The sequence below is a fragment of the Lissotriton helveticus genome, chromosome 6, assembly GCF_964261635.1.
Source record: "Lissotriton helveticus chromosome 6, aLisHel1.1, whole genome shotgun sequence".
NCBI lineage: Eukaryota > Metazoa > Chordata > Amphibia > Caudata > Salamandridae > Lissotriton > Lissotriton helveticus.
This window is the reverse complement of record NC_136067.1, coordinates 1,792,092,003-1,792,118,028: the sequence shown is the minus strand read 5'-3', so window position 1 is coordinate 1,792,118,028 and position 26,026 is coordinate 1,792,092,003. Positions and strand designations below refer to the sequence as shown.

The window sequence follows — 26,026 nt, the reverse complement described above, 5'->3', positions numbered from 1 at the left end:
CGTCTTGAAAAAGAAATGTCTCGCTCATCTTGAGGACTTAAGATTGATGAGCGAGGTCACTAAACCCTCCGTCATTCACAGCTTGCTGATACAATCGGTACCTACCATACAGCCGTACCTCACCTACAACACCACGAGCTATGAGCGTTACCTCCTGGTAAGGTTTAGGATGAACTTTTTCCACAGAATGGTTGCATTTCCCACCAGAAATAATTGGGCCAAAGAGCTTACGCCCTGTCCTTGTGATGATACCTCTTCTCAATCTACCTTACATACCATTCTTTTCTGCAAACTTTATCGTGAACTCAGGAAAAAATGGCTTATTCCTTTTTTAAAGCTCACTGGTTTTACACAATGTCGCCCGGCTGTGCTTTTTTTACAGCTGCTACAGGGAGAGCAGTTGGTATTTATAGTGGTCAGCTTTCTTAAATGTGTTGTTCAACATCGCATGAATTTAGACTGTATATTGCACAACAGTCAGTCTTGAAATCTAATACTGCAACAAGCAATGCAATATTTTTAAATGTATTCATTCTGCTGGTTGTTAATCGTCTTATATTTTAACCTGTTAATATTGTACTTTTATTAAATTGTACTTATGTACGATTATTTAAACGTATATGTTTGTGTATATATGTATGTTTATTTTTGTATGCTTTTATGATTTGCAACCAAAATCGAAATAAAGCAAGATTGAATTGAATTGAAAGAACAAATGTTATCCGCTGCTCTAAAGGAAGGTGCTATCTCCTCTCCATTTGCAAAAGAGTCACCTTTTTCATTTCTTATTAGATTGGAAATTTCGCATATAACAGGAGAAAGACAGTGGGAATTGGGGAAAAGGCTATCCGAGTTAAATGGGTTGGGGGCGAAGGCTCAACTGAGATTCCCAGCCACACCGCATGTTATGTGGAACAACCAAATGCACATGATCCGCTCACCATAAGAAGTTGATACTTTAATAGCAAAAATTCAGCTTCAAAAACAGGGAGGCTTGTGAGAGGGGTATGTAGAAGCTCAATGTAACGCCTCGAGTCAAGCCGCTAGTTTACGTTTATGTCTTAATGTTTTTTTTCTAAAGCCCGGAGAGGGGAAGAGCCCGAACAGGCATTTGCCTTTTTGGTAGGTAGCTTTCCTCAGGGTGTTAGGGGTCACGAAGGGATAGGGTGGGAAGGGGGAGGGGGATGGGGTAGATGTGGGGCACAGGGTGGCAGGAAAAAAGTTTAAAAAAACTCTCATCTCACTGGTTATCTAAACTATTCTGTAAAAGTTATTCGTCAAACAGGGAATGCACTGTGGAAAGATTAAATTAAGGGGGCCGTAATATTCAATTTATTTATTGGAATATAAATGGATTAAGATGCCTTAGACGACAAATATTGATTTTTTTAATATTTAGAGATGTTACCAGTGCAGGTTTGCATACTGCAGGAAACTCATCTAAATCAAAGAGTATCTTTTCAAAACTCCCGTGGATACAATGTTTTTGGCACTCTCAACAAACAATAAACTGCCGAGGGGTGGCAATCCTGGTCAGGAAGGGATTTAGTTGTGAAATAAAATCGGTATTAATTGATCAATCAGGAAGATGGATCATCGCCCAGTTGGATTTTGAACGGGAAAAATTGACTTGTTCCTCATTCGATGGCCCCAACGTGGACTATCCCTCTTTTCTGGTTAAATTACAGGATAATCTTAACTTAGCGCCCCCCCTTTAATAGTGGGAGGCATTTTCAACGTCCGCCTTGACCCGGTTAAAGATAGGTCCAATCTAAGTCATACCATTGGATCCCCTAGATCCCGAAGGGTCCTGAAAAATCTTCTACTTAATATCAATATGGTGGACGTATGGAGAGCCAAGATTGGTGGTTCACAGTGTTTTACTTTCCACAGTAAAAAATACCATCATTCAGCCAGGATAGACTATGTCTTGATTAATAAAGAGGTTCTAGATAAGATCCTTATTATCTCTATATCTCCAAGCCATCTATCAGACCATGCTCCTCTGCTCTTTTTATACTCTACAAGCAGTTCATGTCTACAAACAAGGTGGACTTTGAACAGAGTATTCTTGTCAGATGCAGAGATTATCCAGGCAATTCAAGTAGCTACCACTGAATGTTTCACTTTTAACATTGGCTCCACTTCAATAGATCATGGCTGGGATGCTTATAAAGCCAATCTGAGAGGGGTGCTGGGTACCCAAATAAGAATTAAAAATAAATAAGAAGATCTTGGAACTACAGTCCCTGGAGTCAAGAATATTGGCTCTTGAAAGGAACTTCATTAACTAAGAGAACCCTAGGGATCTAACCGATTTGGAGGAGGAACTTGAGAAAGCCAGGCAGAATCTTAGGATTTTCCTAGATGAAAAATGCAAGGCCCAGTGGCAAGCACGGAATATGGAGAATTTTGAATACGGGGAAAGAGCTGGAGCACTACTGGCATGGAAAGCAAGGTTGGACCGGGCAAAAAATGATATAAACGAACTTATCATAGATAGTGCGGGTGCAAAATCAAGTAAGCCTACAGAAATACAGGAATGTCTTCGGTCCCTCTTTTCAACACTGTATAGTGAGGAAATAACACCTTCCCCTGAAGCAATTAGCTCATGGTTAAGGGAGAGGTCCTTGCCAGTGTTAACTACAGCCGCCAAAGATTCGCTAGAAGCACCTATCTCCATGGAAGAGATAGAGGTCCAAATTAAGAGGGCACAAAATAAAGAAGCGGCCGGCCTCGACTATCTATCTAATAAAATTTATAAATTGTTAGCCGATAAGCTTTTGCCTATTCTCCATACACTTTTTAATTCAGTCTATTCCTCCTCCGGGGTGGTTCCAAGATCTTGGAAAGAGGCCATTATAGTTTTAATATTGAAGCCAGGGAAAGACTCCCTGTTGGCATAGTCCCACCGTCCAATCTCCCTGCTGAACGCCGACTATAAGATCTTTATGGGTAGTTTAGCAGGGAGGTTGGCAAAACTGGCACCAAGCCTATTAAACCCCAATCAAAAAGGCTTCATGGTAGGGAGATCCATCCAGGAGCAAACTCAAATTTTGATCGGTAATATTGACTTGGCAGAGAGAAGGAACGATCTCTTAGCGGTAGTGGCCTTAGACGCCGCTAAGGCATTTGATCGAGTGTGCTGGTGATATCTCTGGGGGGTGTTAGAGACTGTGTGAATGGGCTCAGTATTTGTGCAGACCTTAAAAAAATGTTATACTGGGGTGTCAGCGTAAACTTTGCTAAATGGTGCCCTCATTCCAAGCTTTGAAATCCAGAGAGGAACAAGGCAGGGATGTCCCCTGTCCCCACTTTTATTCAATATTTATATTGAACTCATGGGGCAGATGATCAGGCTGGATGATGGTATTAGACCATTTAAATCATTAGACTATCAGTGTAAAATTGCCCTTCACGCTGATGGTGTTATCATTTATACTAGTGACCCCAATATTGCCATCCCTCGGATCGAGATATTGTTACAGGAGTTTGGCTCATTGTCGGGATACCTTGCTAATTCGGCCAAAACTGAAATCACGTTCAGAAAGCAGGGAGATTAGATATCTCGGGATTAAAATTGTGAAGGACCGGAAGAAAATCCCTCTTTTAAGTTTGGTTAAAATTGAAAAAGACATAGATTATCTCTTTGCTAGATGGAAAAACCTTCCAATGACGATCTTCGGAAGGCTAAACCTAGTAAAGATGACGGTCCTAAATTGACATACCTCTTTAACACGATTCCTCTCACTTTTCCACAGAAAATTATTAATAAAATCCAGGGCAAAATTGGGAGTTTTATTTGGGGGCAGAAAAGTGTAAGATTATCTTGGAAGAAGCTAAGAAGAAAGCTCTTAAAGGGCGACTTGGCTTTACCAGATATTAACTGGTATTTAATGGCATTCCAGTTCATAGGAATTAGGATGTTGCTAACTACACCAGCAGAGACTAAGTGGGGTAGCCTTTTGAGGGAAATGATTTCAGCGGAGGGATATAATGGGCAAGGTGGGTTCCTCTATAAATTTGGGGCTCCCAGATTTTTAAACGTGTCCGCCTCAAGGTCTTGAAAACTGCCTTGTCAATCTGGTATAAATTGAGGCGAATCTGGGGCATAGGGTACTTTTCTGATCTCGCCCCAATATGGGACTCACCAGGGACCCCAGAATGTCTGAATGACAGCTTAGCGATTTCCTTAAGGGAGGCTGGTTTGCGGAGATGGTCTTACTTGGTTGACTCGGATGGTTTACTTCCATGGGAATTGTTATTAATTAAGATTGGTCCCACCTTTTCAAGGTTTAAGTTCCTTCAGTTGAGCTCATGGTACGAGGTGGAAGAGGGTAAAATGAAAGGGAATTGGGATCTTGAGCAGCAATTTTTAGACCCGCAACTAAGGAAAAAAGAAATATCTTATTGGTATGCAAGATTGCTCGAAGCAGAAGATAGCGAGATCCCGTTACAATCTTTGGTGTGGAACTCCCTTCCGCAGACCCTCCCAACAGAAGCTCGATTTGAATCCTCCCTTAAATTGCTTTACAGATTTATAAAGCCAGCGAGGTTAAAGAAGAACCACTTTTTTGTGTTAAATGATTTTTTTGTAGGCAAGTGTGATCTATTGTGCTAATTTACCCTCATCTTTTGTCCAACAGGTGGAAAACGGTGACTATGAACGACCATTCTCAACTCCATCAGGCCAAGCCACAACACAATCCAAGTCTAATCAAACAGTAAAACAGATCTTGGAGAAGTTTTACCCACACATGTACAGGAATGGCTGTTCTGAAGAGCAATTGAGGTGAGAAAATTTGTATTATCATAATTTGATAAACAAGGAGTGTTAATCAATGTTTACACGCTGAAGAAATCAGGAAGGAGTCCATCAACCATGAAGAGACAAACTCCCCTGCTTTAGTTAATTGATGTGGTCAGAGTACTCGTTTAGTATACATCTTTCTCTTAATTACATTTTAGTTTGTCAGATCATGTTATAACCTCTATGTTGTTGATTCTTAGGCCTGTATTGCAAGTGGCCTTTTAATTCTGACTCATGCAAAACTGGAGATTCAGCTGGAATCGAAATTACAAGTGTATCAGATTTACATGTGTTTTTGAGCACCCATCCAATGGCTCAGCAGCACATAAATTGTCGGGAAAAACATGCAGAACACGATATGTATTACTGCATCCTGAACATTATTCCCAATTTTGGGTCCATAACAATGCCTGGCAATGATGTGAAAATCTGCCCCGTTAACGGCAATACCAGATGCAATATTACATTGCTGCATGTTATTTCCCATTTGTTGCACAAATGTTATTTGCACTTATTATGCACCACAATAGAGGATACTAAATCCGATAAATACAACATAATACTACCTTCCAGTACACAGTCATGGATGGCTTGACCAATTTTAAAAACAAACAAAAGACATTTTTTTTTAAAGTTCAAAATAAGTTTATTGAGATAAAGGAATATGTTAATGCAGAGAGTACAGAAGCGATAAAATTAAAGAATTGCCCACAAAGTCATTCAATTTTTGAGGAATACAAAGGCTTATAAACAAAAGTCAGTCACTTATATCATGTGTAAAAGAGTAACAAAGTCATAGAAGAAAAAAATCGGTATTTTAAGGGTATAGACAGCGGGATATTAGAAATTGTGTATAAAACTATGGGAGAAAGCATCATCTTTATGGTGTCTAAGCGACACCACCGGGATAAGTAGAGGGGGTGCCACATCGTTGTTAAAGAGGATAATCTTTGTGCACAGTTGTCCATGCAACGTGTTATTGTTCCTGAAAGGGAGGAAGTGAAATGCAGACCTAGGTATTTAATGTATAGGGGACTCGATGCAAAACCTGAAGTGATAAGTTCAGCCTTAAAAGTATATTTTGTTAGAGGTAGAATTTCGCATTTATCTTTGTTCAGTTTATAACCAGAGACGGATGCAAAGGAATCTATTTCTTCTAAAAAGGCTGGAAGAGAGGATTGAGGTTGTGAAATAAATAAAAGGACCTCGTCAGCATATGCTGCCATTTTAATAGTAGTCTCTTTAAAAGTAAAACCATGAATATTAATGTTTTGACGTATTTTTAATAAAAACGGTTCTAAAGCAAGATTGAAAAGAAACGGCGAGAGTGGGCATCCCTGACGGACACCTCTACCTAGTTGAAAATAAGAAGATATACCACCATTTGCGCATACAGCCGCTCTTGGATTGGAATATAAAATAGATATTAGAGAAATAATCTTAGGACCAAAGCCAAACCACTTAAGCGTACGGAAAATTAGGGCCATTCAACTCTGTCGAATGCTTTTTCTTCATCCAGGGCTATTGACGCTAGGGAGTGAGAAATGTGTGAGGGTTTGGATAGGACAACAAAAAATAGGTGAGTGTTATACGTGATAAGCCGCCCCTTCACGAAACTAGATTGCTCTGCTCCGAGTAGAGCAGGCAGCTGAGATTCCAAGCGTGATGCTAGAGCCTTTGAGAAGATGTTATAATCTATTTTAACCAGAGAAATGGGTCGATAATTTTTGCAATGTTGCGGGTTCTTACCATCTTTAGGGATAAGACATATAAGGGCATCCCAAAAAGAGCCAGAGGATTCACCAGATTATAAGAAAGCATTTATGAGGGTATGTAATTTGGTAATAAGTAAATGTGCAAAGTGGGTAAAGAATTCCACAGTGAAACCATCCGGGCCAGGCGCCTTGTCTTTTTTTACCGTTTTTAAGGCAGCAAGAAGCTCTTTCTGCGTAAGGTCAGATTCTAAAAGTGACAGGTCAGGGCGAGTGTCATAATTGGAAGAATAATAAGAGTGCTCCAATCTCTTCATATTAGCTAAGAGGTCATTGGTGATTTGCTGTGCCTTTCTACGTTTTCTAGAGACAAATCTAAAAATAAAATCTCTAGCTGATGCCTTAAATCAGAGGTCTTCAAACTGGCGGGCTGGCCCCCCTAGGGGGGCCTCGAGTGATTCCAGGGGGGGCCCCAGGCTGTGCCCAAAAGAAGCATTATGCTCACAGCAGTGGTTTGTTTTAAGCATGGAAGAAAATGAGCAGCTGTAGCTTCTCTGTAATGTGCCATCACTAACAGCTTTTGTCATTTATATCAGACTGGGAGAAGGTGTCAGAAGGGAAGGGACTCCAAATATTCTTCTACACACCACCCCCCATTTCTATTAATCACACTGTGGGTATTTTTAACCGTTAGTAAGGCCTGTCTGACCACAATAGTATGTTTGGCAATCATGTATTTGTGTGCATTTTTAAAACACCCAGAGGATTTAACTGGAATGTTTAAATATGTCTCCTGTTTAAATAAATTGAGACATATTCAAACATTGCCAATTTAATGGAATTATTGTGAAAAGTTCTAAGGCAGGGGGGCCCGATTAATTAGATTTTTTCACTGGGGGGGGGGGGGGGGGGGCGCGGCGTTAAAAAGTTTGAAGACCACTGCCTTAAATGCATCCCAAATCACGTGAAAAGGCATAGTGTCTGATTTGTTAAGTAGGAAGTTTCGCTAAAAAAGGAATCAAAGGATGATGTGAAAACAGGATCAAGAAGCAAGGCATTGTTAAAGCATCATTTTCAAGACAGGTTAGGCTTCTGCAATACATCGAGGTTAATAGTGACAGGAGCATGATCAGATATTAAAATAGATCCAATATCTGCTGAGACTAATGATTGAGAAATATTCTGAGATATAAAAAAATAGCCTAATCGTGGATTGAGTGTGATGTGTCGGGGAGTAGTAGGAATACTCTCTCAGCATGGGATTACAAAGTCTCCAAGCATCTATAAACTTGCTTTGTTTAATTGTTTGTGTAAAAAATGTATGAGATTTATGAGGAACAAAGGGAGTTAATGAGTTCCGATCTAAAAGAGGATCCAGAATTTCGTTACAGTCTCCTGCAAGAATAAAATTGTCATCAAAGCAATGTGTAATTTGTTGGGCAGGAGAAGTCCAAAAGGAGGACTCACCAACTGTGGCCGCATAAATATTCAATAAAGAGATTGGAGCATTATCCACCATACATTTAACAAATAACCATCTGCCCGCTTTATCTGCACATTGCAATAGTATTTTAACAGGAAGAGATTTGCGAAAAAGAATAAGAACTCCATTACATTTACCATCACCCAGGGAGAAGAGGACCTCCCCCACCCATCCTCTTTTTAGTTTAGCAGATTCTTCGGCTGTCAAATGAGATTCTTGTAAGCATGCAATGTCTGCTTCTAATTTAGTTAAGTTAGTTAAAACTCTCCGTCATGTAATAGGTGAATGTAAACCTCTGACATTCCATGAGACCAGTTTTAAAGGCATAAACTATGACTGTAAATATATCGTAAGTTACGACTAAAGCAAAACAGTGAACAAGTTAAACTGTACCAAATATTTAACTAACTGTGTAAGATAAATCAACTGCAATTAAAAAGAAAATAGGAAAAGGAGAAAAGTATGGTGAATAGGATGACATTTGACACGTAAAAGAATATCTCAGGATAGGAGAAAATATTAAGATGAAAAGAGATCGAGAGAAGACATTCCAGGGAAGAAGAAAGTAGAAAAGAAAGAGAAAGGTACAAGAGCAAGGAAAACAGGTAAGATGAGAGACATATATAATCCAAGACATACGAAGGATGGCGGGATGTGAGGCCACACGGAGCAACGACGTGCCCAAGACTCAAACGGGATTGAGGTTGTGAAATAAATAAAAGGACCTCGTCAGCATATGCTGCCATTTTAATAGTAGTCTCTTTAAAAGTAAAACCATGAATATTAATGTTTTGACGAATTTTCAATAAAAACAGTTCTAAAGCAAGATTGAAAAGAAACGGCGAGAGTGGGCATCCCTGACGGACACCTCTACCTAGTTGAAAATAAGAAGATATACCACCATTCGCGCATACAGCCGCTCTTGGATTGGAATATAAAATAGATATTAGAGAAATAATCTTAGGACCAAAGCCAAACCACTTAAGCGTACGGAAAATTAGGGCCATTCAACTCTGTCCAATGCTTTTTCTTCATCCAGGGCTATTGCCGCTAGGGAGTGAGAAATGTGTGAGGCTTTGGATAGGACAACAAAAAATAGGTGAGTGTTATCCGTGATAAGCCGCCCCTTCACTAAACTAGATTGCTCTGCTCTGAGTAAAGCAGGCAGCTGAGATTCCAAGCGTGATGCTAGAGCCTTTGAGAAGATGTTATAATCTATGTTACCTAGAGAAATGGGTCGATAATTTTTGCAATGTTGTGGGTCATTACCATCTTTAGGGATAAGACATATAAGGGCATCCCAAAAAGAGCCAGAGGATTCACCAGATTGTAAGAAAACATTTATGAGGGTATGTAATTTGGCAATAAGTAAATGTGCAAAGTGGGTAAAGAATTCCACAGTAAAACCATCCGGGCCAGGCGCCTTGTCTTTTTTGACCGTTTTTAAGGCAGAAAGAAGCTCTTTCTGCGTAAGGTCAGATTCTAAAAGTGACAGGTCAGGGTGAGTGTCAGGAGTGTATTGAATGTCGGACAAAAATTGAGGGATGGATTGGTCAGAAGAGAGAGTTTCAGATGAATAAAGTGTCTTATAAAATTGGAGAAATTCATTTACAATATCTCCATTTTTAAAACTCAATGTGTGGTTTTGATCGAAGATAGATTCTATATTAAGTTTGTTGTGTTTAACTTTTAAATAATTAGCCAATAACTTTCCAGCCTTATTCTGACCACCATTGAATGTTGCACTAGACTTCAATAGGTAATTAGACGCGTTATTAGTTGTATCTTGGTTAAATTGAAATTTAGCTTTTATAAGGTCAGACAAACATGTTTTTGATTTGGAAGAATAATAAGAGTGCTCCAATCTCTTCATATTAGCTAAGAGGTCATTGGTGATTTTCTGTGCCTTTCTACGTTTTCTAGAAACAAATCTAAAAATAAAATCTCTAGCTGATGCCTTAAATGCATCCCAAATCACGTGAAAAGGCATAGTGTCTGATTTGTTAGGTAGGAAGTATTCGCTAAAAAAGGAATCAAAGGATGATGTGAAAACAGGATCAAGAAGCAAGGCATTGTTAAAGCACCATTTTCAAGACAAGTTAGGCTTCTGCAATACATCGAGGTTAATAGTGACAGGAGCATGATCAGATATTAAAATAGATCCAATATCTGCTGAGACTAATGATTGAGAAATATTCTGAGATATAAAAAAATAGTCTAATCGTGGATTGGGTGTGATGTGTCGGGGAGTAGTAGGAATACTCTCTCAGCATGGGATTACAAAGTCTCCAAGCATCTATAAACTTGCTTTGTTTAATTGTTTGTGTAAAACATTTATGAGATTTATGAGGAACAAAGGGAGTTAATGAGTTCCGATCTAAAAGAGGATCCAGAATTTCGTTACAGTCTCCTGCAAGAATAAAATTGTCATCAAAGCAATGTGTAATTTGTTGGGCAGGAGAAGTCCAAAAGGAGGACTCACCAACTGTGGCCGCATAAATATTCAATAAAGAGATTGGAGCATTATCCAACATACATTTAACAAATAACCATCTGCCCGCTTTATCTACACATTGCAATAGTATTTTAACAGGAAGAGATTTGCGAAAAAGAATAAGAACTCCATTACATTACCATCACCCGGGGAGAAGAGGACCTCCCGCACCCATCCTCTTTTTAGTTTAGCAGATTCTTCGGCTGTCAAATTAGATTCTTGTAAGCATGCAATATCTGCTTTAATTTAGTTAAGTGAGTTAAAACTCTCTATCGTGTAATAGGTGAATGTAAACCTCTGACATTCCATGATACCAGTTTTAAAGGCATAAACTATGACTGTAAATATATTGTAAGTTACGACTAAAGCAAAACAGTGAACAAGTTAAACTGTACCAAATATTTAACCAACTGTGTGTAAGATAAACTAACTGCAATTAAAAAGAAAATAGGAAAAGGAGAAAAGTATGGTGAATAGGCGACATTTGACACGTGAAAGAGAATCTCAGGATAGGAGAAAATATTAAGATGAAAAGAGATCGAGAGAAGACATTCCAGGGAAGAAGAAAGTAGAAAAGAAAGAGAAAGGTACAAGAGACAAGGAAAACAGGTAAGATGAGAGACTTATATATAATCCAAGACATATGAAGGGTGGCGGGATGTGAGGCCACACGGAGCAATGACGTGCCCAAGGCTCAAACGGGAAGGCGGAGAGGGAAACAGAACCAACGATTGCTGGAACATAAGGGTATGGATGGCACACATGAATAACCTGTAGGGAGAGAAAGAATGTTAAATATACAGTTGAGACAATATTCTTATAAATATACTTTGTACAATAAGTAACAGCCCTTAAACGTAACCATTAACAGAATTAAAGATCAGAAGAAGAGTAGAAGCATATCAGGAGTCAAAAATGTCTATTTGAAGCTTGATGAGGAGTTGGTGTCCATAGAGTCAGCGTGGTAGGAGTATAAGAAGCTTTTTAGTTTTATAGGATCTTCATAGGTATTAGTGTTGTTATTGATAGTCACTTTAAATAGGCAAGGATGGAATAAGCCATATCGTGCACCAATTAATCGGAGTTGAGGTCTTAATGCTAGGAATTCCTTGCATCGATCTAGAGTTGATTTGGCATAATCTTGAGAGAAGAATAAGGAATTTCCTGACCAGATAATACAATTCATTGCCTTTGCCGCAGATATGATATGTAGCAAGTCAGTATACTCTAAAAAGTGTAGGATTACTCCTCTTGGTTTTCTTGCTGTAGAGGAGGATGTCAAAGGTGAAGCTGGGCCCAATCTATGAGCTCTCTGGATAATAAGAAGGGTGCCTTCCGTTAACTTAAGTAGCTTTGGGAGAAAGGATTTGTTCCTTCAGAAAGACAATAAATGCGGAGATTATTTAATCTATTTCTATTTTCCAAGTTTTCAATTTGTTTGTGAAGCATTGACACCTGTGAGCATAAAGAGTCTACCTTGGAAGCATAGGAGTTTAAGGAGTCCATATTATGCTCAAGGGTAGTAACACGTTCTTCCACATTAGACCACCTTTCGGAGAGCATCTGTAACTTAGAATTGGTTTCTTTGACGAATGGTCGTAAGGCTCTAATTTCTTCTAGTAGTAAATCCATTGTGACTGAAGTAGGCTGTTTAGGAGGAGAAGGATGGTCCTTTTTCAATCGTTTAGATGGAGCTTTAGTAGCACCAGAGTTGAAGGTGGTGTTAGCTGTCGGCGCACCCTTAGGTGAGGTGCTGGCTGGGTCATCCATGGCAAGGCAGCTGTAACGTGAACTGGTGTTGATGTAGAAACTGTGAGACGTAGACTTGGGTTCAACAAAGCCTTTAGGTAGTCTTCACATATATAAAGATGAAGTTAAACTGGAACATTAGCGATAATGAGACCTCAAGTTAAAAACGCTTCAGTAATTACTCTATTAATGCATAATGAAGAAGTAGTAATTGAAGATGATGCAGAAAGTTTATGGTGCAACTGGATAAAGCATTTACAATGTTGTAGAGATGCCACAATTAATGAGTTAGTAAATGAAGCAAAACGTAGGTGGTATTCGAATCAGTTAGCTGAATGAAGCTCGCTTGCAAAGTATTGAAGAGTAGCTGCTGTTAAATGCGCGATCTGTATCGCGTCATTAAGGGAAGCCAAAGTCAGTAAATGAGATGACGTATTGATGAAATAAAAAAAAGACGCTTATGTAGGACTGTCTGAAGCTCACTGCTAAAGGAATAGAACAGTAAAAGAAGCGCATGTAGGTGAGAACTCTGCCAGTGAAAATACGAAGAGTAGTAGTCTCAAATTCAAGGAAGCCGCAGTTTAAAATGATGATGGAACTAACTTGCCTGTGTTTTTTGTTTTTGTTGTATAATGTGGAGAGTATTCTCCTTGGTGCCGTAGGGTATCAAATCTACTAGAAGTGACTTGCTTATTTCGTTTTGAAGTATAACATTCCAAGTGGGAATGTGTGGTACTAGCAAGAAGAGGCAAGCCAGTGATAATGTAGCAGAAAGAGATGTAAGCGTGACAGGAACATTCCCAGCCTGAGGAAAATGAGGCACATGTAGATATTCAGTCAGTGTGCTTAAGCAAATTCGTGTATGAGGTGCTGTAAAATGGCGGCCATTAAAGTCATGATCTGCTGCATTTCATTCATGCAGGTTGCAAAATCACTAAATGAAGTAATTCATGTAGGGAGTATATGGGGCGCTCATACATCACTATTAAACGATTGACAAATATTAGTGAGGAGAGTACGGCAAAAATAAAAGCAGCAGCGAGACGGGATAGCAACTCCGTCAGCGATGAGTCAAAAATTACAGGCGCAATCTCAGCAGCAACGCGCTACAACTCAGGTGTCCTCAGTGCCGCAGTCCCGATGGAAAGTAGGTTTCTATGAAGCTCAGTGCTTCCGATGCATCTTTCTCCGATTTTAAAGGCTATGCTTGCGAATTTTACCGCGTTCAGGCTGTTTCCGCTCCCACCGACCCAGGAGAGCTACGGGCGAGCCGCCATCCTCATCGGGCGCTAGCCACGCCCCCAACAAAATAATTTTTTTATTTTTGCTGTCCAGGGATGCAGAGCTGAGCATTGGAACGAGGCTTGCGAGTGGGAAGGGGCTTGCTCTAGCAATCCCAAGGTGCACTTCTAGGGGGTAGTGTGGTTGAGCAGCCTTACGAATAACAGAGAGGAGTGTTAGACACGTGGAAATACACACAATAGTCAATAAATGATGCACACGACTCAATTAGGAGATCTACTCCAATTTATAAAAATAACACACTTCAGGTAAGTTTGTTTTTTAAAAGAAATATTTTCAGATTTAAAAAGTCAACAGAGTAATTTTCAGAGGTTGCAATGCTATCCTATAGGAGGAAGAACAAGTATGGCATTCAGGTACAGTCCAGCGACTTATGGTGCCAATCTCCAGGAGTTAAGGCAAGCGGTGGGCAAGGTCCAAGGCAGCACCAGCAAGACACCACCAGCGGCACTAGGGCGGCCGGTTGCAGGGGAGCAAAACAGTGTTGGGTGCCCAATGTAAGTCTGTGGAGATAGGTATTCGCGTAGAGAGGCTGCAGGATCGGACTGGAAGGCAAGTCGGGCTGAACCTACAGGGGGCTCAGGCCTCACAATACTCGGGGATGCAGGGACACCTTTGGCCCTCTTCTCCATTGGCCAGGGGCAATGGGTGCAAAGGTGCCTTCAGGCATATGGCTTTCCTTATCGGAAGCAGTCGATGTAGAAGGGGCCTGCAAACAGATGCTGCAGGCAACGTCAAGAAGTCAACGAGAGGCAAAACCACAGTGGACTCTGTTTCTGAAGGTCTGGTGGACCATGCTGGCATCGTGATCCACTTCAACTCGTGCTTAGAGTGACGGGTGCAGTGGTATCCTTATGTATTGGGTTTTCTTGGCCATTTCAGATCTCTTTGGGTGCCTGCAGAATGCAGGAAATCAGCTCTGCTGATCCACTGGAGTTCTTGGTTCCGGGGTGAAGTGCTGGCAGGTTTCCCAGGCTTTGGAAGCACAGCAGCTGAAGGACAAGTCAACTTTTGGGGCAATTGTCAAAGTCAGCAGGCAGGCAAGCTAGGTTGGCGCCAAGTCAGTTGCTGGGTCTCCAGTTATTGCTCTTTGCAACTCTTCACTCTTCTTTCAGGACAGCAGAGCCTGCTTTTCTGGTGCCATGGGCTCCCCTAAATACTGAATTTATGGGTGTTGTCGTTGGGAATGGTAGTAGCCAATGGGCTACTTGCCCTTGGAGTCACTACTCGCCCTATATGACCACTTCCTGAGGGAAGTGGGCATAACCCTGTCCCAGAATTCCTACGTTTGCCATCACAGAGATTGCCAACTCAGATAAGTCATGCCCACTTCAGTTAGCCCATCCTAGGGGTGGTATTAGCCTGGGGGTGGGCTCGCCTACCTGACTAGCTAATTTTCCCGCCTGTCCAGGTGCCGTAGGGCTCTGGACAAAGGGGGTCGGTTCATCTCCTGTGAGGAGAGATAGATTTGCATTTCAAAGGCGGAGGCCTCTTTGAAGCTCCCCTGCCTTGGAATGCTTATCAGCAGGTCATCCTGTGAGAGGGGGTGTGAACACCCTCTTCCCTAGCAGTCTTTGCTTCTGACCTCCTGAGAGGAGAGCAAAGGCTCTCACCCTTGGGGGTCAGACTCTGGTCTCTGGTGGCAGGCTGGCAGAAACCAGGCATTCAACACACTAGTAGCTGGTAGGTTTTCAGGGGGCACCTCAAATGTGACATCTTTGTGCATGTGTTAATAAATCCAACAAACGTCTCTATTTTCAGTAAAGGTATCAAGTAGCCGTGGGACTAGTTTTTGACCACTATCCAGCACATGTACTTAAAATGGCTTTCTTGATCACATGCACTGGCAGCAATGTAACTGAGCAGCAAAGGGACATATTTGCTTGTGCATATTCACCCGCACATAAATATCAGGCACTCTGCCTTAGGGCTGTAAGGCCTGCTGTAGGGGTGACTTACAAATACTACTTGCAGTGTTAGGGGACATGGCACACAAGCATGCGTGTCATGTTGTGTTTTCACTTTTGTCTGCACAAAAACACACAGCCTGCAGTGGGATTCTTGCATGTGTGAGTGGAGGGGTCTCTCAGGGTGGCACAATTCATGTTGTGGGCCTTAGGGACCCTCTATAGTACCTCAGGCCCTAGGTTCCTGGGGTACCATTTACGAGGGACTTACAAAGTGTGCCAAAGGTATTGCCAAAGGGGGTAAATTTGCACAGTTTTAGAAAACAGATCTGGCAGTGGGACCTGGTTAGCAGGAACCGAGTACACTTCCATTCAAAATCACATCAAATAACAGGCAAAAAGTGGGGGTGACCATGTCAAAAGGGGCACTTACCTACATAACCCCCCCCCCCACACCAAACAAAAGAGAATGAGACTAACCTTTCACAAGAGAGGCTGCATCTTATAAGTGGAAAAACCTGGACAGCCATCAGCATTAGCATTGTCAGTCCAGGTCTGTGTTCCACTGTAAATTCCATTTCCTGTAGGGAAATGGACCACGTCAACAGTTTGGAGTTTCACCTTTCATTTGCATTAGCCATCTGAGATACCTGTGGTCAGTTTAAACAAGGAAGGGAAGGCCAAACAAGTATGGCCTGGTCTTCAGAGACCAATTCACAACAAAGTCTTCCCTCTCAATGACACTCTAATGCTGCTCTCTGTTGAGTAACCTCCTGCTCATAAAAGCAACAGGTTGGTCATGGCCATCATCATTGGTTTGGGATAGGACTGCTCCTATCCCATGTTCAGAGGCATCTGTCTACACTATGAACTGCTTTGAATAATCTAGTGCTTTCAGAGTGGAGGCTGAACACATTGCTTCCTTCGGAATGTCAATAGCCTTTTGACATCTCACTGTCCAGTTCACTTTCTTTGACATTTTCTTAGAGGTCAACTCTGTGAGGGGTGCCACAATAGTACCATGCCCCTTCACAAACCTGCTGTAGTACATAGTCAAGCCAAGACATGCCCTGACTTGTGTCTGCGGGGTTGGAGCTACCCAATCCTCAATTGTCTGGATCTTGGGTTGTAGGGGTTGGACTTAGCCTCCAACTACATGGTGACCCTGGTATACCACAGAGGTCTGCCCTATCTAGCACTTGCTAGCCTTAAAAGTGGCGCCTGCATGTTGCAGAGCTCAAGGGTTTTTGCCAAGGTGGAACTATAGACCTCAATATCGTCAAGATATGCTGCACAAAAAGATTCCAGTCCAGCAAGGACTTTGTTCACCAACCTTTCAAAAAGTGGTAGGGGCATTCTTTAGGCCAAAGGGCATAACAGTGAACTAAGAATGCCCACCTGGGGTTGAGAATGGGGTCAAACCAGTCTGCCAGTACCCTGATGTCAAATTAAAAGTACTGAGGAATTTGACTGCCCCTAGCCGGTCAATAAAGTTCACCTGCTTTTGGGATACAGTGTGCATTTGTCTTTGTGACAGTGTTGAGACCCCATATTGTCCACACAAAACCTTGGTTCCCTCTTTCCGCCCTGGGGATAAGGTTTGTGGACTAAGGCCACTGCGCTGACCCAGGAACTTTCAGCGGGCTCAACTACCTCTAACTCCAGCATCTTGCTAACTTCAGCTCTGATGCTTTCCATCACTTGGTCAGACTATCTATACAGTGTACGTTTGAGACTGTCACCATTGTCTGCATCATGGGCACACCAGTTAGTCTGACCAGGGGTAAGGAAAACGAGCTCAGCATACTGCTCAAGGACTTGCCTGCAGTCAGATTGCTGTTGGGCAAAAAGTGTGTCTGCCAATATTACTCCATCCACTGACCCATCTTTGGGACTGTTGGACAGGACGTCAAGGAGAGGCTCACACTCTTCCTTCTGATCCACATCAGTGACCATCAGCATGGCCACATCAGCCCTGTCTTGATAGGGTTTAAGGAGATCCACATGAATGGCCCTTTTGGGGTTCCTGCAAGTGCTAAGGTCCACCGTATTGGTGACCTCCCCTTTTCTTTCTAGAATAGGGTAGGGTCCACTCCATTTGTCCCGGAGGGCCCTAAGACCTAAAGACCCTACGCCCATACCTTCTTCCCTTGTTGGAACTCCACCAGTGCAGACTTTCGATCATTCCAGAGCTTCTGAAGCTCTTGGATGGCCTCAAGGTTTTTGGATGCCTTTTCCATGTACTCAGCCATCCTGGAATGGAGGCCATGCATATAGTCCACAATTTCCTGTTTAGGTTCATTAAGAGGTCTCTCCCAGCTTTCTTCACTGGATGACCAAACAGAAGTTCAAAGGGGGAAAGCCCTACTCCGTCTGTTCCATTTCTCTGTAGGCGAAAAGCAGGCAAGGTAATAGGACACCCCATCTCCTTTTGAGCTTTTCAGGGAGTCCACCAATCACGCCTGTCATGTTCTTGTTGAATCTCTCAATAAGACCATTTGTCTGTGGGTGGTAGGGGATAGTGGACTTAAAATTCACTCCCCATTCTGCCCACATGTGTTGTGGGTAACCACACATGAAGTTTGAACCTCTGTGTGACACCACCTCCTTAGGGAAACTCACACTGATAAAGATACCATTGAGGGCCCTAGCCACTTCAGGAGCAGTGGTAGTTCTAAGGGCAATTGCTTCAGGGTACCTGGGAGTATGATCCACTGCTACCAGTATAATTCGGTTTCCTGATGCAGCTGGAGGGTCTAGGGGACTGCCAATGTCACTCTCTACCCTTTAAAAGGGAACCCCATCCACTGGAAGTGGAATTAAGGGGGCCTTTGTGAGGCCACCTGTCTTACCACTAGCTAGACAGGTGGAACAGGAGTTAAAAACTCCTTCACCTTCTAGGACGTACCTTGCCAGTAGAAGTGGGTGACTAACCCACTCCAAGGTTTGGCCTGGCCAAGATACCCAGCTAGGGGGACGTCATAAATCCATACTTTTGAGGCACTACTGGAAATGTTCTAGAAAACGTATCAATATAAAAACTTATCAATATAAAAAAGTAATTGCTGGAGGAGCAGTAAATGCATTGAGCGCTGCAGCGCCATCAGTCGGTTTGAAGCTGTCACATCCACTGTGGAAAATTAATACGCATGTCATAAATGGTTTAATTCACTGAAATGTGATACCTCTCAGCCCTACGGCTCTACCAATGAATGTACTGTGAAGCAGGGTAGTGTTCAAGGGTTCATGACCTATTGCTTCATTTACCAGCATTATGCTGACTTGAGTTTACTAGCGTGCTGGGAGCATACTATAAGTCATCCACGCAGGTCGTGTGGAACCTGCATCATGGTACCAGTCACATGGTCCATGCTTGTACTCTCCAGTGCAAACTGCAGGGTAACATTTACATTTGGCAGGCCTGTAATGAGTGCCACATTAATAGTAGTGCATGTGGATTGCAACGGCTAACATGAGGCATGTTGCTCTTTTGTAAACTCTGGTCTAAAGCACAAGTGGAGAAAATTATTAAATTATGATTGGTGTTGTGCAAGACATAACATGGCATGGCAGAAAAACCAAAAGGTCATGGGAATTCTATTTTCTTATCCAAGCACCTTGCAGAAACGGGAGTGAAAGTACAGTGCTGGACCGTAGTCTTTTCCATGCCTTAAATAACTGACTAGGAACATTATCCTGTGGCTAGAGCAAGGTAACACATAGAGAGACGGTAGACATTCCTTCATGAGACAGCTTGCAGCGAGGCAGGTGTAGACGGCATCTGGCTTTCAAATAAGCACTGGTGTTACAGATTTGTCACGTGACAACTAAATAATGAGGTCACACTCTTCATAATCCGTATCAATGTAGTGTTTTCAATGGGAAATATTAACTTGAATGCTCCACACCACCACCACCTCCTGCCCCCTGTACTGTTTTGCAAGTACCCATTGATCTGTTATTAGTTGGGAACAACGTAAGAATTTATTTAAGATATACAATAAAAACAGTCAGTGGTCACTGGTAAGGGGAGGAAAAGAAGAGGCTACTTTGTAACACTGTTCCAGGCAGAAGGTGTGAGAATGTTTACATATCTGGCAGAACCAGAGGGAGTATGTGATGTTGGGAAGAGTATGCTGCTTTTGATACAGTAATGTTGAAACTGGAGAAGCGTTATTTCATGAAAATCACATTGGTCTAGGAACAGTATAGTTTACCCACCATTAATGGGTCAATGAATGTGTTACCATTTTAAAGCTACATTGAGACAGTTAATAGTGGGAAGCAAATTTACTGGTGAAGAGGATGAATATCTGAGACACCGATTGATGATGATGTGATGCTGCTGCTTAGAGAGGACATGAGGTCACCAGTAATGGCTGAGAGGATAGTTTGAAGGTCTCAGGAAAAACACATACATTGATTTCATCAGTGATATGTGAGAGCATCTTGGCAAGGAGTGTTGAGTGTAAAAGACAAATCATATCAACCTGGAAGGGTAGGGAAGTGAACCCATATTCAGCTTGTGCTGTTTTGTGTCAGACACAGGTAGCAGCCATTGTGTTGCAGGCACCACTGAGCCATGAGAATGATAGTCAAGAAATACTTTATTCGGTTCGAATTTTTCAAAACCATAAAAGTACAAGACACACATAAACAATGGTCCAAAAATCACAATATATCATTAAAAAAGTTACAATTATCAATCAAATAAAAACATTACAATTTAAAAAAAACTAGATTCAATTTTACAGTAAGCATGATTGTTGTAGGTAGGTATTCTACACCCAATTAATCTTTTTACCCAATCTGACTGCAACAGTTAAAAATTTGGCCACGTTATAGATTTCCCAGATATCATTTAACATCTGAAGGTATAATAAAGCTGGTTTAACCTGCCTAAACCCCCTCCCTTTTAGCAGGGGAATAATAAATTGTTCCCTGATAGATTTGAAGTGGATACAAAAGAACAAGTAGTGGGCAGTGTCCATAATTGAGTGTCCATCACAAGTACATATATTCAGTTCCGAGTCCCTGGTCCAGCCAGGGCGGCCAGAGATTAACAAGTGAACTTTATTCAGACGGAACTTGGTAAGAAGGTACCTATGGTTTGGGTTGTTTACGACCTTCAAGTACAGTTCCGGATCATGGTCTGAGGAAACAATCAATTGATGCGACCTAACCGAGGGTTTTAACAACTCCCTGTTTTCCCTATTCATTCCACTGTACAACAAAAAGGTGTTCTTTGTCCACTTCAAGTCAGCCTTCACGAGGGCAGAGGGGTTATGGAACAATTCAGGCCTTCCTAGCTTAATACACAACTGCTCAACATAGTTCAGCCAGGGGATCTTGTTCCAGTGATCTAAATTAAGGCAGTCCTTCAGGATTTCGTGATTAACTTCAAGCTCTGGGTTGAGCCACACAGATATCCATTTCAGGAGGGGAGCCATAGCGACCCGGTCCTCCAGAAAATCCACCCCGCATTCCTGATGAGCAATAAAGCTTGCCGTGGATTTTGGTAAGGAAAGAATGGATTTTAAAAAGTTATCTTCAATCACTTGAAGAAGTTTAACAGGCCTAAAACCCCACAGGTCTGCGCCATACATAACGATAGCTATGCATTTAGCAGCGTACACTTTTAAAACGGCCTCTATAGGCTTCACCCCAATTTTACGTGAAAAGCCGAGAACTGCAGATATAGATCGTGTTAAGACCTTTTTTTTCTCCAGCATTTGGGGAAGCCATGTAGAACGATCATCAAACACTACACCCAGATAAGGGAATCTGGGAACTCTAGATAATTTGTGACCATTACAGTGTAAGGTCATGGCATGTTTTTTAGTCTTTGTTTTATGCCCTACTACCATTACATGGGATTTACCAAAATTGATGCTTAAGTCCAGTTTTATCATAAAATTATAAAAAGAGTTCAACAGACTTTGCAGGCCGACTGCGGTTCTAGCTATGAGAGCAGCGTCGTCTGCATACAATAATGCGGGCAATATGTATTTCCCTGCCCTCGGTATATCTATACATGCTGTGCCCAATGTTCTGCCTAGATTGTTAATATATAAAGTGAACAGCAGGGGGGCAAGAATGCAGCCCTGCCTAACACCGTTGGTAATATGGATTTTCCCTGTGCAGTTCCCTTTTCTGTCATAACGGACAGAGGCGGTAAGGTCTTTATGGAGGTCTGCTAGGAAGTACACGATATTTGGGTCAATGCCTATGCTGAGGAGCTGGCCCCACAGCTTGGATCTGTTAACTCGGTCGAAAGCCGAGGACAGATCCATGAAGGCGATGTACAGGGATCCAGGCTTAGCTATGGTGTATTTTCCTATCAACAGTTGTAAGTTTAGGCTCTGATCGATGGTGCTCCTTCCCTTTCTAAAACCGTACTGAAGGGGTGAGAGAATGTTAGACTCATCTAGCCAATCAGTAAGTTTACTGAGGACCTCTCTCCCTATGACCTTAACCGCAGAGTCTATTAGGGATATAGGGCGGTAATTTCCCGGTTCCCCCCTGTCTCCTTTTTTAAAAATAGGGACAATTACTGATTGGGACCATGATGCTGGGATACCTGTTTTAAAAATGCTGTTGAAAACTCTGGCTAAAATTTTGGACCAGAATAAAATATCCACTTTAAAAAGATCAGCGGGAACCCCGTCCGGCCCGGGAGCTTTATTGCTAGTCATTTTTTCAATGGCTAGGCCCACCTCTTCCTCATCCACCGTTAGGCTGTAAGGGAGTTGGTATAAGCTGGTCATATCCTCAGCCCCGGGGGCTTCCTGTTCATACACAGATTTAAAATGCAGGTGCCATTTGTCTTCTTGAATACCACAATCCAACTCACTGTTATGTGAGTCCGCAAAAAATGGTTGATTGACCACGGCCCAGAATTTGGCGCTACTTTTCAAAACATCAGTTGAGGTCAGGTCAGCCCAAGCATCCTCTCTGATCTCGCGCCGTCTTCTCTCGATGGCGGTCTTATATGCTTTCCTAAGGGTGGCCACAAGTCTTCTATCTACTGGTTTCGATTTTAAAGCTGATTTTAATTTACGATTAACAGCGGAGCAATTATTGTCAAACCAGCCCACCCTTTCTTGGGTTTTCCTTTTACACTGTTGTGTCAGGTTCGACACAATATTGGCGCAGACCCTATTATACGCCTCTAACACCTCTGTGTCCCCCACCTGATCATCCAAACAAAGTGCAAAGGCCTCCTGGCTACTTATGCGCAGTTTACCAAAAAAATCCTCCGGGATTATTTTACACCATTTGATTCGGCGGGCCTGATCCGATGTTCTTAAATCACATTTATCTGCTAGACTCAAAGTGCTAACATTAACAGCTAGAACATTTTCAATTTTTAAGACAACAAGATTGTGGTCACTAAAATGGGACCTTACAACAGTATAGCCAAAAATATGACTACTATAACTACTGCTTAGAAAAATATAATCAATGGTAGACCCACTGCCATGTCCCGTGAAAGTTGGGATACCCTCTTCCCCCCCAAGAGGCAACATTAGACCATTTTCAGCTAACAGGGATTCTAAACAGGATCCCTTTTCTGAATGTTCAAAATGGATATTCTCTTCTTCTGGGGGACCAAACAAGAGGTTCGGGGGGCATTTTTCCTTACAACTATGGACATTGAAATCACCCATTAAAATTACAATACAGTTAGCCTCCATAGACTCCTGAAAACTAGTTAAAAAAGAGTTTAACCTCAACAAGTTATCGAGTGGGTGTTCTCTATCAAAGGAGTTGTAGAAGTTAACTAATAGTACAGCATTAAATCCCCTGTGTGTAATTAAGACTGCCAAACAGTAGGGGCTGCCAGTGGGAATTTCTTTATATGTGCCAGAGATTTTTGCAGATATCAAGGTAACCAAACCACCTCTGGCCCGCCCTCTCAATGAATTGACAGCTGGGAGGTAAAAGGTGGTATACCCATCCATTGTGAGCAAATTTTCAGTCGCCCACGTTTCCTGCATGGCAATTATGTCCATAGTGCCTATTAAGTCTCTCCAATGAGGATCATCAATCTTATTCCTAAGGCCCGCTATATTCCAAGTGGCCATTGCGATCACCCGCCTACTTCCTTTTTTCCCATCAGTCACACACGAGGCTGTCCCTCCCTCCAAGCCCTGTCCTGTGGTTAACATTGGCTCAATAGTTGGCTCGGAGTTTAATTCTTGTGAGTGTTGACGGCACTGTGGTGTGATGTGAGGAGCAGTCAAGACTTGTATGGTGGGGGGGCCTGATATTTGTCAATCTACCCAATCCATAAAGGACGGGTGATTGTAATGATTAAACGTTGGGACATTAAAATAATTTTCTTGCCCGTTTGCATAGTGATGGTCATGATATAAATATTTATTTTGGGGGCCTGCAGCAAACCCACCCTGAAAAGGTCTGGCTCTTCTTCTCCTAACCACGTTCCACCCGTCCTCCCCCCTCTCCTCCCAACCGCAAGATTGAGCCTCCCATGGGGGATTGAACTTCTGTCTGTGGTTAAGCTCCTGGGGGCCCTTTAACCAGCTCCACCTACTGTCGGGTTGATTCCCCTGTACATAAAAGTAGGAGAGAGGCCTGGCAGTGACCGTGCTCGCCTGATGGCGTGGTGCGCCAGCACAGATGTAAGTTACTACCTGTTGGTGCTCAAAGGTGACCACAACGCAGTCACCTTGTAGGTTTTTCCTATTGCCTCCCACCCAAGGGGTTCTCTCCACCATTAGGATGTTACTAGGCATGCCAGGCGGTAAGGGGTAATTTTTTGACAACCAGTGACAAACCTTATTTTTTAAGGCTTGGTAAGACTCCGTTTCAGTTGTTACAAGTTCAGTGACCCCAGTCAGGATCACTACATAGGGGCATGCATCCGGAGGAAGATGGATATTTCTCCGTGGTTCTCTCTTTTCTTTCGGGGTCTGATCTAATTTAGGGGCCGAGGGTGTGGGAGCTTTAAACTTAACCTGAGCGGTTACCTGGGATTTTGCAGGATTCGTTGTTTGTTTTGAATCAGTGGTTTTTAAAGAAGTGCCACCTGAGATGGTAACATTGGTGGGGTTACTGGGTATAATTTTTTTGAGAGGGAGGGTGTTTTTGTCAGCTGTGGGAGGCTTGTTCGTGGGCTTTTTTACAGGGGGTATCTTATTTTCCAAACTAAAACTGGGAGCACTTATATCTTTATGAATGTTTTTTAAGATGGTTTCTAAGCAACGCAACCTGACCTAAATTGGTTCAAGCAGGATTTTTAACATTTCCAAGATGTTGTTATTTACCATGTTTAAGCTGTTCATATCCTCGTTGCTTCTAACATGGTTATCTATTTCATCACCCAAATCCAGTATTTCCTCTAAGCTACTATCTATGACCGTGTCATCTGGTAAGCCTAGGGATAAACGCACATTAGTTTGGGCAGCTCCATCCGAGTCAGCAGTGTGCGCAACCAGGATGCTGTTTGAGGGCGCCAAGTCTAAAGTGGTTTGATCTAGGTTTTGAGTGGTCGGTGCTTTCCTTCCTTTACGTTTGGCTGATTTGGACTTTTTTTGGGGAATTGCACCCTCTTTCAGACCCCTGTCATGTACATTAACCACAGGAACATTTTCGGGCTCATTTGGAGAATCGCTCTCTACTAACAAAGCAAGATTAGGTGTTGCCTCCAAACCTTCTTGGGAACTAATATCATCATGGGCCCCCTCATTATGTACGATGGCACGGGTGTTTGAGCCAATCGCTGCGTGTGGAGTACAAGCCTGAGCTATAAGTCCTAAAGAAGATCTCCTGGCTATTGCCAGGTCCTGAGACACCCTTCTATCCATTAATATAATCCCTTCGTCTATTAAAGCATGAGTCCGGACAATGAAATCATCAAGGGTCCCTGTCAGTTTTTTGGCTCCAGCAGCTGCCATACTTCTAGTCTCTCGATAGTTCATAACAGGCCCCAGAGATTTTTGAAGCGCGGGGTAGCAGAAATTAAGTGTAGGCTGAGAGAAGAAAGGAAAAAAAATATATATATATAATAGATAAAAAACTCAGCCTATACAGTTGAACCCGATGATAATGATGAATACAACGAAGAGACAGACTTACAGTTTATGATGGAAGGTCCAATAGTCCAAGCAAATGACAAAGGGGATGGCCCAGGCCAGGCTCCTCTGGCCTCTGAGGGCCACAGAGGGCCCGCCCTTTGCCCGGGCTTAGCCCCGGGCGTCCCGCACGCGTCCCGCGTAGCGGGGATCAGCTGTTCCCAATAAGGGATGAGGCGGTTGGGGGCGGGGCAACCAGGGAGAGCGTCCAGGTGCAGGTGATGGCAACACAAGGACTCCTGGGAAATGGAGTCCCTGTCCCTCACCTGGCGCTCGCAGCCCTGGTAGAGTGTTCTCCTCCCGCCCTGCAGCCCACACAGGACTCCAGCGAAGGTCCCACTCCTCAGCAGGAACACCCAACAGAACGGGCGATGCGGGACCCGCGCAGCGGGTACCGCGAGGTCCAACGACGGCAAAAAGGGCAACCGGGCGGAAATGGATTCAGCAGCAGAAACGTTGCAGGGATTAGCCG

General features: G+C 42.6%; 1 protein-coding gene across 1 annotated transcript in view; it reads left to right on the top strand.

Annotated features, from left to right (window-relative positions):
- PLEKHH2 (pleckstrin homology, MyTH4 and FERM domain containing H2) overlaps positions 1–26,026 on the top strand; it is a 666,795-nt gene that overhangs the window by 601,755 nt on the left and 39,014 nt on the right. The window contains exon 25 of the mRNA XM_078649687.1: positions 4,647–4,792. Within this exon, the coding sequence (XP_078505813.1) occupies positions 4,647–4,792 (146 nt within the window). The remainder of the gene's footprint in view (positions 1–4,646; positions 4,793–26,026) is intronic.